Source organism: Lipotes vexillifer, unplaced genomic scaffold, assembly GCF_000442215.2.
Source record: "Lipotes vexillifer unplaced genomic scaffold, Lipotes_vexillifer_v1.1 scaffold268, whole genome shotgun sequence".
Lineage (NCBI taxonomy): Eukaryota > Metazoa > Chordata > Mammalia > Artiodactyla > Lipotidae > Lipotes > Lipotes vexillifer.
Window position 1 is genome coordinate 467,510 of NW_006796561.1, and position 13,680 is coordinate 481,189.

At 34.1% G+C, this 13,680-nt stretch overlaps 1 protein-coding gene across 1 annotated transcript in view; it reads right to left on the reverse strand.

The window, feature by feature from the left end:
* The window catches only part of DMXL2 (Dmx like 2), a 170,428-nt gene that overhangs the window by 101,563 nt on the left and 55,185 nt on the right, over positions 1 to 13,680 (reverse strand). Inside the window, exons 7-11 of the mRNA XM_007468711.1 lie at positions 7,891 to 8,069; positions 5,747 to 5,930; positions 2,819 to 2,993; positions 694 to 930; positions 6 to 142 (exon numbers count right to left, since the gene is read on the reverse strand). Of these exons, the coding sequence (XP_007468773.1) occupies positions 6 to 142; positions 694 to 930; positions 2,819 to 2,993; positions 5,747 to 5,930; positions 7,891 to 8,069 (912 nt within the window). The remainder of the gene's footprint in view (positions 1 to 5; positions 143 to 693; positions 931 to 2,818; positions 2,994 to 5,746; positions 5,931 to 7,890; positions 8,070 to 13,680) is intronic.

Consider the following 13,680-nt stretch of genomic DNA (forward strand, 5'->3'; position numbering starts at 1 on the left):
GCAACCTTCCGATCAAGCAGGACTGTAGGCAGTGGCATTGGTACACTAGGTCGTGAACAGGTTCTAGGACTTCCCTCTCTTTCTCCATCTTCATGTTCTGATGATCCTGTACCTGCTTCAGATTCTCTATCCAGGGATAATTCTAAATCAGAAAATAAATTTATCAGTACATACTAACAGAAATACTATAGAAAATTCATTTACATACTAGACTATCAAATTCATTTACATACTAGACTATACTACAGAAAATCATTTACATACTAGACTATCAATAAATAGCATACTAACTTTAGAAATCATGAATCCCTTTTACAACTTATGGCCAGGAAATAAAAACCAAGGAAGGAAACTATTTTCTGGTCTGAACTGAAAATTACTACATTTCTTAGTTTTAGATAAATCAAAATTTCATTCACACTATCACATTATCTTTATTATCACCATTATTAGCAAAACCTGTTACCCCCCCAAAAGCATGGCTTCCAAAGTAATACATTACTCAAAGCAATATGTTATAACAAAGCAAAGTTAGATGGTAGATGGTCCATAGTACATGGTCATTAAAGACCTGTGGAATGAATGGAAAAGTGAAAAGGAAGGAGGGGAGGAAGGAAAGATTACAAACCAAAGGTGGTTTCACAAAAAGCTGTCAGCCTGTAAAAAAGAAAAATCTGAACACAGGATACTAACCATGGTCTAGTTTCATACGTAAACCCCTCTCTCTTTCCTCCTGTGAACATTCATCTTCTCTATCTCCTTTGTCATTTTCATGATCCACCTGCTTTTCAGAAAGTTTTCGTAATTGCTGCATAAATATTTCAGTAGATGATGTAAAATGAAATTCTTTGTTGTTTAACCAATGAACTACAAAGCCCCCATTCCCATCATCAATGTTAAATACAGTGCCAACCAAGACATTTGGAATATCTGTGGAATCAAAAAAGATAAAATTTCAATGTGAATTTCTAATGTCTTTTAAAATATTACATGTGCCTATAAAGACTAATTCCATTACACAGAAAATGTGATAAACAAAAAGTAAACATAACTCTAGCACAATTTGAAATTTTTAATTGAATTTAATGGTAAATGAACTAATGGCATAGACATACGGAATTAAATTACTAATTTAAAAACTAAACACACCAGGGCTTCCCTGGTGGCGCAGTGGTTGAGAGTCCGCCTGCTGATGCAAGGGACACGGGTTCGCGCCCCGGTCCGGGAAGATCCCACATGCTGCGGAGCGGCTGGGCCCGTGAGCCATGGCCGCTGAGCCTACGCGTCTGGAGCCTGTGCTCCTCAACAGGAGAGGTCACAGCCGTGAGAGGCCCGCGTGCCGGGGGAAAAAAAAAAAACAAAAACAAAAAACTAAACACACCAAATGCACAAACTTTTATTGAATCCTGGTTTGGGGATGAGGGAACAGAAAGACAAAACAGAAAAGCAAATCTAAAAGACGATTTTGAGATGACTGAAATTTAAATATGAACTGAATATCAGAGGTTATGGAATTATTTCTAATTTTCTTAGGTATGATAATGATATTGTGATTATGTAAGAAAATTTCCTTATTCTTAGGAGATACTTGCTGAAGTATGTAAGGGTGATATGCCATGATATGTGTAACTTACTTTGAAAACTAAGAAAAAATTTCACTCACACACACACCCACATATAAACATACATATGTGTGTATATACAGAGAGAATAAAGCAACTGGCAAAATGTTAGCAATTGTTGAATCAAAGTGGGTGAAATGAGTGTTCACTGTACTATTCTTCCAACCTTTCTGACTGTTTTAAACTTTCCTCAAAAGTCGGGGAAAAATAATGCCAGGAAAGAACACAGGAAGGCAAGCAAACTTCTAAGTATAGCAGATTTTCTCCATGTGGGGTAACTGAAATTCACACTATAGATCAGTTCACGTAAAACAGTATAATTCAAAAAAAAAAATCTCCTTAATCTCAAATCAAATTATAAATAATCCATTCAATAGAAAGAAAAAGAACTGGGGGGGAAGCATCCAGATAACACTCTTTTGGAACTGTATTTGCTAAATACCTATCTTTATATAAATAAACATTTAAAAATAAAATCCTCTGCACCCTGAAGCAATAGACTTCCATTTCAATAAAACATAACTATAACTTTATACAAATATAGTTCTTCCAGCAATGTAATATGAAACTAATAGGCCTTGTCATATGTTTTTCATGCAGAAAGAAAACAATGACCTTAAATCGAAGCTTTAAATATGCTCTTGCCAACAATGAACCTGCCTTAAAATACTTCTCAACGACATAGGAGGAAAAGAGCAAAAAGAAAACATCAAGGTTAGAAGAAAAACTACCTTTCCCAAAGTGTAGGACAAGAAAGTCTATGAGGGTACAAAACAAGATATGCTGAAATATAAGGAAAACTATGCAAAAATATACTTAGATAAAGTTATAAAGAAGAGTTGAGAAGAAAGAATAATAGTGAAAATACAAAAGGGTGGGAAATCACACTAATTAACCAGGCTGCCACCACTTGTGTTCACCTCCAGGTTCAACTAAAGCTCTAACTACTTAGAAATTTTGCCATATTCTAGACAAACAATGGTGCTCAAAAATACTTATTTGAAGTTATTCCCTGAGGATCACACAGTCTCATTGTAAGAAATGGCACCTTATATTTCTGTTCCAATTAAGAAGTATTTTAAAAGGAAACATGGAGTATTAGCATAAAATTAGAAACAGGTTATAAAAGTAGTCCTACTTTTCTATTTATTTATCTTATTTCAGCAGATAAGAAATAAAACTTTACTATCCTTTACCTGTGACGGGATTGATGCTCGCTGCAATGTGAAAATGACACAGTGCATTTGCGTGATGGGAAATGTGTCTTTGAACTTCATGCGTTGCCATCTGGTCATGCATTAATTCAGTGTGCGTTACAAGAATGGAAGACTTCCTTTGTCCTTTCCTTAAATTTTTCAAATGGTGTATTGTCTAAAATAGAAAAATAATTACTAAATCCAAGTCTAGGAAGTCTAATAAGTGCTGATCAAAGTATTTTTGATTATTAAGGATTTTACAATTTTCCTCTCTGTAAAACCTGACCATCTTAAAGGAAACTTTAACTACAATAGAACAACTTAATATATTCTCCACTGGTCTTGCAAATTTTATAGTTCAAGGCAGTAGTTGCTCAAAAACACTTATTATCTGCAGAAACCCCTATAAAGATTAGGAGTCCAAAGTCTAGTTTTTTCAGGATATCCCAGTACTGAGATGAAATTTACTAGTCATAAGGGTGTAAAAAAAAAAAATTCCAAATCTTCCTATCAGGAAGAATATTCCTCCCCAAAATTCTCACTTAGAACTAAATAGCCAGCTAAATAATCTAATATATAACCTCTGGAAGAATATCTCCCCAAAATTCTCACTTAGGACTAAATAGCCAGCTAAATAATCTAATATATAACCTCTATTATAAAGACAAAAAGAGGGTACAAAAATACAGAATAACAAGGGGAACCTTAACTTAGATAAGAGTAGCCAGGAAAGACCCCATGAAAGTGCTGACCTGTGGAATTTGTTCAAACTGAGATATGTGTCTATGATAAAAATTCTGTACTGGCATACTCCATCATCTGAACTATTCTGACATGTGACCATGTCAACTCTCAGCACAATCTTTTCTCCACACCATAACCCCACCACACAGCAATTCCTTATTCTGTCACTTAACAATACCGTGCTTAATAATAATATACCATTCTTTTCCTTTGTTCCTTGCAATCAATGAAATAAAATGTGGCATCCTCTCAGTTCTTTCTGCAGTAAAGTAAAACATCTGGTCCTTCCTTTCAATTCCACAGCCCTTGTCCCTTTTCATGTGAAAAACAGTATCAGTTCTATGGTGTGTCCTCTGTCTCTGGTCTCCCTGCTTATTTCTTTGATTATACCTATCAAATTAGTTTCACTCAATCTTTGACATTTATCATTATTTTAAATTAGATTGCCAAGGCTGTGCTATATTGGTCAGTTATCTTCTCCTAGGAACAAAATGTATAATTTAAGTATATATAGAATTATATATATAGACCTTGCAGTTAGGGGTTTTATAGGAAAGGACATTAGAAAGCAAAATAGCTCATAAGTCAGATAATCAGGCTTTTTCTATTAAAAACAATTTTAACATTACTAATTGACAACATTTTATTAAAAGGCAGCAAAAATGTGTCAAATCACTGATTACATATTATTTTATTTTTGCTTTTATTTTATGTAGCAGTTAGTAATTCGATTTAACAAACACTTGAAAAGAAATATATTAGATAACATGGAGGATATAAAGATATCTAAAAGCCCTTAGTCTCTAAAAGCTCATATGTAATTTAAAGATAAAACGTTATACAAATATATATAAATTATTGTAAACATCTAGTAAATAAAGTACTTTTTCCCACTAATTTTCAATCAATAGCAAAACATAACTCTAATTGTTCTGACTTGTGCTTTAATTTCATTTATGCTTTAAATGTTGAAAAAAACTGTATAAATAGTGCCCAATCACAGAGAGCATTAGAGCAGGACTACTTTACATAAAACTTTAAAGGACCACATCCTTAGCCTATTAAACCCCCAAAATATTTTTGCTTGCCGAAACTGCAAAACCATTTTGGCTATGCAACCATTAAAGTGTTAATGTAAATGTGCAATGTAAAAGTATAATTAGTTAGGTACAGAGATGTTTATAACACATTAAGTATGAAAAGCAAGTTATAAAACATTATTGCATAATATGATCTCAATCTTGTAAATAAAAAATGTACAAACACATATTGGAATAGTTGGATTATAAACTCTACATTTTTTTCTTTTTCCTAATCTAATTTTAGAATAAGCATATACTCTTTGTGTAATAAAGTCACATGAAAAATTAAGAAAATTAGCAATCTAGGTTTACTATAATAAATTTCTGGTAATTTTTAGTAATGTGTTTATCTCATTTTATTCCCTAATCATAATGGGCACAACAGTTCATACTATATTATAAATAATCTAATTTCTTAGAAAGCACTTTTGTTTTATATATAGTATTTAAAAACTAGAAAAATTATTTCACTTTCAAAATATTAAACCCTGAAAACTGTGCAATTATATAAGTTCACTTAATATCTTAACACCTTTATTCTTATTCATAATAGTCATTTTTAATTAGAAAAATGTAAAATTTAATCCTCGTGAAACAAAAGCAAAATATTTTTATTTTTAATCTGTTTATTTTTTTAAACATTGCTGTGGTTTATTTTATTTATTTATTTATTTATTTATTTTGCTGCGCCGTGCAGCTTGCAGGATCTTACTTCCCTGACCAGGGATTGAACCCGGGCCCCAGCAATGAAAGCACCAAGTCCTAACCACTGGACTGCCAGGGAATTCCCCACAAAATATTTTTAATTACAACCAATTTCAAAGACTTTTACATGTTTTATTAATCAAAGTTGCCTACTCCTATAGATTTTCACACTCAACATGCAAACTGAAAGAATTAAATTTATACTATTTATCTAGACTACATATCTGAGATCATTACTGTCTATATCTGTCTTTTAAGTAACATAAAATAAGTGAGAATTCTTTGCCATTAATTTCGTCATTATGTATACCATGCACCAACTGCAACTTAGCTTATGAATTCCCACCATACTCACATTATCTTCAAGATTCATTTACCATTTTAAGTAATACAGTACCTCAAGAGCATGTTGTACTCTGTCTTTGTGTCTTCCAGCATGAGTAAGGTTGCTGGCAGTGCTGGAAGTGGTAGTCTCGCAAATCTGCTCACCCAAAAGACAGTCTTCTGGTAATACGGTTTCTGCCCACAGCCGGCAGACACCATCATGGCATGAAGTTAATAACACATTACAGACAGAACCTCTAATGATAAAGAGAAATGAACAAAAGTTACTATGAGTATCAATGACATGAAAAATTAAAGGCTATTAATATTTAGTTCTTCAGCCTTAAAGATGACATTAATGCAAAACAGTATGATCTATGTGTAGTTATTTTTCCAATAATGATAATGGATTTCTACTGACTATTTCACACTCTTACCAAACCCCATTTATTACCTGCTCAGACCTGCAAGGTGCTAGGCTGGACATAGGGTGCAATCAGTTACCATAAAATAAGAACAACCTAACTGTCCCTGACACTCACCTTAATTCATTAAACTTATGTCTTGAACACCTAAACTAAATGACAGTATAGTATGCTTCCAATTGCTTTAGAAATTACATTGTGTGGAGAAAGAGTATCAATGGAAGAGCTTGAAATCATGCACAGTATGGCTGTGAACATCATAAAAACTAGGAAATGGTCCTGACGAAGGAAACAGAAATTAATGCCAGATTATACATGTGCTGCTTGAAAAAAAGGCTCTGGAGGATTAGTATCTCCTAAACAAAACAAACTAAACATCAAAAGAAAACCTAGGGCTTCCCTGGTGGCGCAGTGCTTGAGAGTCCGCCTGCCGATGCAGGAGACGCGGGTTCGTGCCCCGTTTCGGGAAGATCCCACATGCCGCGGAGCGGCTGGGCCCGTGAGCCATGGCCACTGAGCCTGCGCGTCCGGAGCCTGTGCTCCGCAAATGGGAGAGGCCACAACAGTGAGAGGCCCGCATAACGCAAGAAAAAAAAAAAAAAAAAGAAAACCTACATTTCTGTCATTACAACTTGCAGAATGACCATAATAAAAGATCATTAATTATAATTAAACTACGTGGTTTATGGTAGTAGTTCGAGCATTTCGTTTTATCCTTCTTATAATCTAAACAGTTATAAATAGGTAAACAAACTCATTAATAATAAAACTGTAAGGAGACTATAAATTCAAACTATAAATCAATTTCCATTAAGTTAAGCAAAAATGTCACAGCATCAAGCAGCTGAAGTGGTTTAACCACTCAATGTGAAAAAAAAAAAATTTCCCATTAAAAAAACGCTTACATAGAATCTGACTCAGTTAAAGGTAAAGTGTTCTGCAAATGTTTTCCATAGATGCAAATAATTTAAACAGATTAAGCTAGAGTAACCTTTTATCTAGATTCCAAAAATGTATAAATTCCCCATTTTATCATTTACTGAGCACCTCCATAATAGGTGTGCTATACTTCCCATCAAGTGCAAACAGTGCTCAGATATATTTAGCAGATGAAATAACCCTTCCTCAAGAATGAATACAGATTTCTAAGCAAGCATTTTTAGAACTGTATATATAATACAGGAATCATTGGTATGGGCTGTTTTGTAGTTTGCTTAATCTTCTAAACACTTTTAAGAGATGGCTGTAACAATGGAGAAAAACTTATAATAAACCCTTTGAGAAGTTTCTGTTGATAGCCCTAAGATAAGAAAAACTTGGCCACTTTACTCACTGTATGTATATGATATGCCTTCCCAGAAGGCATATTACTTACAGTTTATTACTATGTTTTATTCTCCCTCAGTGTGTGCTTTCCTGTTACTTGCAAACGTCTCCTTCCTAGAATCTACTGCTGCTGCTGATACTGACAATACCAGCTAACGCTGCCCTGGCACACACAATGTGCAAAGGCCTGTATAAGCATTCACACTGACTCACACATTTCAGTCTCATACAACTCTCTGAGGTAGGTACTACTACTACCCCCATTCTACAGAGGCATGGAGAGCTTAAGAAATTTAGTCAAAAGCTCACGAAGCTGGTAACTACAGCAGAATCTGAAGTCAGGCAGCTGATGTCCAGAACCTCTGCTATTCATTGCCACCATGACAATTAAAAGGACCTTTGTTTTCATTATTTTTATAAACATATAAGTAATACAAAATGAAGTTCTATGACACAGTTGTCTAACCTGGGCATATATTTGCTAGTTTTACGCCATGAAAAACCTGTCACAGCTCGCGGATGTGCCAAATAGACAAAGGAAAACTGGGTAGACGCCTGTCTCCTTTCCACTTCATGATGATCCGGAGGTATAATTGAAGACTTCCAACCAGTCATAGGGTACCACACTTTCAAAAGACAATCATCCTGTGAAAATATATAGGCCAATATAAAATTAATTTCTATCTACACATTTCAAAATTTAAGTGTTTGAAGAAGCTTTAAAACTTAAGCTATATTGGTGTCAGTTTATTTATCTCTTGTAAAAATAAAATAGTGTGTGTGTGTGAAAAAAAATTAAGCTATATATAAAAACTAAAATGTGACCTATACATAATACAAAACTAAACCTAAAATGATGCTTATTATTCTAAATAATACTATTCTTGGGAAATAAACGGTCAGTGCGCTCATTATCCATCTTCTCTACACAAAGGTACTTTTCAAACAGAGATTGAAGCCAAATTCCCCCACTTCAATACACAAGGGTCACTGTAAAGAAAAGACTCTGGAACCAGATGCTAGCCTGGATAAGAAAGAAGCCATGTTATCTGTCACTGTTATCATCTTCTCCTTTTTGAAGAGATCTGAAAGGATGAGACAAACTCTTTTTAAATATGAATTGCTTCTTACTCTAAATCAGGACTCAGCAAACTCTTCCTGTAAAAGGCCAAGTAAGTTAGGCTTTGTGGACCACACAGCCTGTGACGCAGATTCTTCTTGGGTTGTTTTGTTTTTTTTTTCTTAGAACCCTTCAAAAATGTAAAATCCATTCTTGGTTCATGGGCCATAGTGTTCTGATTCCTACTCTAAATGATGAGAGGGCATCTAGGCAGTTTTGGGGAACCACTTCTATGCCCACTTAAGAAATTTAAAGGTATAACAATAGGCACTGACTTTATCATTTTACTTAGTTCTAAGAATTTTGTTAAAGGCCTAAATAATTTTATCTTATTTAACAGGAACTATCTCTTTTATAGTGCTTCATCCTCTATGGTGTACATGAAGGAAAATAAAAAATTGATAACATTTATGTAAAAATCTCAATCTCTAAGAAATAATGAAATTATGTATAGGTCCAAATATTTTCACCTGGACTAGACAAACACTTCTGTTTTTTTCCATCTTAGTGTTCATTCTCAATCTATACTACATAATGTATGTTTCCACTAAGGTCTCATTTATTCGGATATTTGAATTACACAACAAATCTCTTTAAGTACTTATTCTGAGACAACCACTTAACAGTGCACTAGTTGCTTTCCTCCAAGTACTTTCTCCACCTTAGCATCACTTTCACCTTCCCAAATTTACGGCACAACCTATGGCAGTAGTTTCAGACTACGTACCACAAAAACCCTCGAGGTACCTGAGAGCCCTTAAGAAGTCATAAAGGAAAGTCAGAGATCCTCCACAAGCAGAGCAATCAAGCCCCTTTTCCCATTCCCGCCAGCTTCCCCCTCAAATGAAGCAGCCTCACCATTATGTTACTACCTAAAACTCTAAAACCACACAGAATTAAACTAGAAATCAGTACAAGAAAGATAGCTAGAAAATTCCCAAATATTTATAAACAAACAAAAACACTTCTAAATTACAAGACAATTTTTAAAAATTTATTTATTTTATTTTTGGCTGCACTGGGTCTTCGTTGCTGTACGCAGGCTTTTCTCTAGTTGAGGTGAGTGGGGGCTACTCTTCATTGCGGTGTGCGGGCTTCTCATTGTGGTGGCTTCTCTTGTTGTGGAGCATGGGCCCTAGGTGCGTGGGCTTCAGTAGCTGTGGCTCGAAGGCTCTAGAGCACAGGCTCAGCAGCTGTGACACACGGGCTTAGTTGCTCCATGGCATGTGGGATCTTCCTGGACCAGGGATTGAACCCGTATCCCCTGCAATGGCAGGTGGATTCCCAACCACTGCGCCATCAGGGAAGCCCAGCAAATTTTAAAATATGTTGAACTGAATGAAAATGAAAGCAAAACAAAAAAATTTGGGGGTTGCAGCTCCATTAGTGCTTAGAAGGAAATGTATAGCTTTAAATGTTTATATCAGAAAAGAAGAAAGGTCTCAAATCAATGGTTTAAGCTTCTACCTGAAGCATCAAATAAGAGCAAAGAGAACTCATATTAAAGAGATATAAAGAAGAATGAAAACCAATGAAATAAAATACAAAAATTATAGAGATCTCATATTAAAGAGATATAAAGAATGAAAACCAATGAAATAAAATACAAAAATTATAGAGAAATCAATGAATCCAAAGGCTATTTGTGAAAAGATCAATAAAATTGATAATCTATCTAGAAAGACCAAAAATATTTAGAGAGAAAACACAAATTACCATTATCAAGAAAGAAAGATGGGACATGGCTACAGATCCTACAATATGTTAAATCCCTCAAAAGACAATTTCAAAAAAAACTGACAAAGGAAGAAATAGAAAACCTGAATAGCTCTACATCTATTAAAGATGCTAAATTCACAATTTCAAGTCTTCTCACCAGAAAACAAAACCCTAAAACTACAACTAAAATCTGAGGCCCAGGTGGCTTTACTGATGAACTTTACCAAACATTTAAGGAAGAAATAGCACCAATCCTTCACAAAGTGTTTCAGAAAATTGAGGAAAAGATCTCATTGTATAAGGGCAGTATTATTACTGAGATAACAAAACCAAAGACATAAAAAAACTATACAGGAATATCTTTCATAAACAAAGATGCAAACACCTTTAAACCTAATCCATCAGTATATTAAAAAAAAAAAAAATCATGACCAAGTGGAGTTTATCCCAGCAAAGTGAAGTGGGTTTAACACTGGAAAAAGCAACAATTGCATTTCATCATAGTAAGAGAATGAAAAAGAAAACCTACATAATTATCTCACTATATGCAGGAACAGCACTTGACAAAAGTAAACACTAATTCATAGGGGAGAACAACACTCTCAGCATATAGGAATAGGAAAAATAAAAGGGAACATATACAACATGATCAAGTTGAGTGACTCTACAATAAACCTACAACTTACATCACATATAATGGTGTAAGACAATGCTCTTCCCATAAAATTGGGAGCAATACAAGAACGTCTGCTCTCATCAGTTCTACTCAACATTGTACTAGAGATCCTAGTACTTGCAATATATTGGGTAAGGGAAAAAAATAAAAGGTATACAGATTAGAAAGGAAGAAGTAAAATTGTCTTATTTCACAAACTCCTAAGAAAACTACCCAAAAAGGCTGCTAGAACTGATAAGCAAGGTAATAAGACTAAGGATCAAAATTCAAAAATCAATTCTATTTCTATATTTAGCAATAATTAGCAATGTAATTTCTGTAAATACCTTTTACATTAGGAAGATAAACTTAAATTGTGTACCCTGAAAACTATGAAATGTTGCTAAGAGAAAGAAAACCTAAATAAAAAGAGAAACGTACCACATTCGTAGATAAGAAGACCAAATGTGGGACTTCCATAGTGGCGCAGCGGTTAAGAATCCGCCTGCCAATGCAGGGGACACAGGTCGATCCCTGGTCCGGGAAGATCCCACATGCTGTGGAGCAACTAAGCCCCTGCACCACAACTACTGAGCCTGCGTTCTAGAGTCCACGAGCCACAACTACTGAAGCCCATGCACCTAGAGCCCCCGCTCTGCAACAAGAGAGGACACCACAATAAGAAGCCTGCACACCGCAACGAAGAGTAGCCTCTACTCGCTGCAACTAGAGAAAGCCCGCACACAGCAACGAAGACCCAAAGCAGCCAAAAATTAATTAATTTTTTAAAAATTAAAAAAAAAAGACCAAATGTTACTAATGTACAATTCTTCCCAAACTGTTCTATAGAGATACAATGTATATAAACAGCATCAAAATCACAGCAGGCTTTTTTGTAGAAACTGACAAAATCTGTATGGAAATCAAAGGACTGACACCACCAAAAATATTTTAAAAGAAAGGTACAAAGTTAGAGGAAACTACTTGTTTTTGGAACTAACTATAAAGCCACAATAATCAAGACACATAATATTAGCATAAGGGGATACACACACACACACACACACACATATCACAATGGAACAAAACAGAGAGGCCAGGATCAGATCCACACATGTATGAAAAACTGATTTTCAACAAAGTTGTCTAGGAAATTCAATGGAGAATGGATTGCCTTTTTAAAATGCCACTGAAATATCTTGATATACCTTTGGGGAAAAACTGACTTCAAATCAAATGCAAAAAAACCACCTCAAAATGTAAAATTCAAAACTATAAAACCTCTAAAAGAAAACATAGTAAAATATCTTTGTGATTTCAAGGTAGACAAAGATTTTCTAAATCTAGGCCACAAAAAGCACAAACCAATTTTTTAAAATTGATGTTGGATTTCTTCAAAATTAAAAACTTCTGCACATCAAAAGACATTGTTTAAAAAAAATAAAAAGGCAAGTTACAGACTGGGAGGAAATATATATAATAGATTTATCTTTCAATTGTACTAAATATACAAAGAACTCATAATTCTATAATAATGAGAAAACAAACCCTATTTTTTTAATGGGCAAAGGACAAATAAACACTTTACCAAAAAAAAAGTATACAGACAGGCAATAAGCATGTGCTCAACATCATTAGAAATCAAAGAAATACATATGAAAACCACAATAAGACACCACTACCCAGACTATTAGAATGGCTAATATTATAAAGCCTGACAATGCCAAATGTTGGCAAGAAAGTGGAGCAACTGATATTATTCAATTGTTGGTGAGTATGCAAAATGGTACAACTTTGGAAAGCGCCTGGTACTTTTTTGTAACGTACCATGTGACCCAACAATTCCACTCATAGGTATTTTTTACCCATGAGAAGTGAAATGTTTATACAAAGACTTGCAAATGAATGGTCATAGTAGCTTTGTTCATTTTAGCCTAAAACTCCATACAACCTATATGTCCATCAACAGGTGAATGGATAAACAAATTATGATATATCCATATAACAGAATACAACTCAAATAAAAAGAACAAATTACTGATGCAACCAACATAGATGAATCGCAAAACACTGTGCTAAGTGCAAGAACTCAGACACAATAGAGTATACTACACAATTTCATTTACATACAACTCTAGTGAAGACAAATCTAATCAATAGTGATAGAAAGCAGAGCAGCTATTTATTATCTGGAACTAGGAATAGGAGTAAGGATTAATTGGGAAGAAGTAAAAAAAGAAACCTTTTGAGATGATGTAAGTGTCCAATAACTAGATCGTGGTGGTGATTACATGGGTCTTTAAATTTGTCAAAATACACTGAACTGCACATTTAAAAAATAATTTCATTTTATGTTAATTATACCTTTTAGGTTAATTACATATGGTTTAATTATACCATATAAAGTTAATTATAAAAAAGACAACAAGATTTATATAAAAGGATGTTCATTTTTAATGGCAATAGAAAAAAATTAGAACTACTAAATGTTCATTAATAGTTATCTGGTTAGGTTAAACTATGGTATACATTCATTCATATAATGGAAAATTACGTTGCCTTTAAAAAGAAAAGATATATCTGTATTGACACATCAATCTATGATACAGTAAGTGAATAAATCAGCTTAAAGAATATGTACACATACACACTTCTGTGTGGGTTACAAAGGCATCAAAAAGTCTAAAAGAATATATATTAAACAGAGAACAGTGGCCATTTTCTTTTACTGGGGGTATGGCTATTTGGCTGGAGATTTTCAT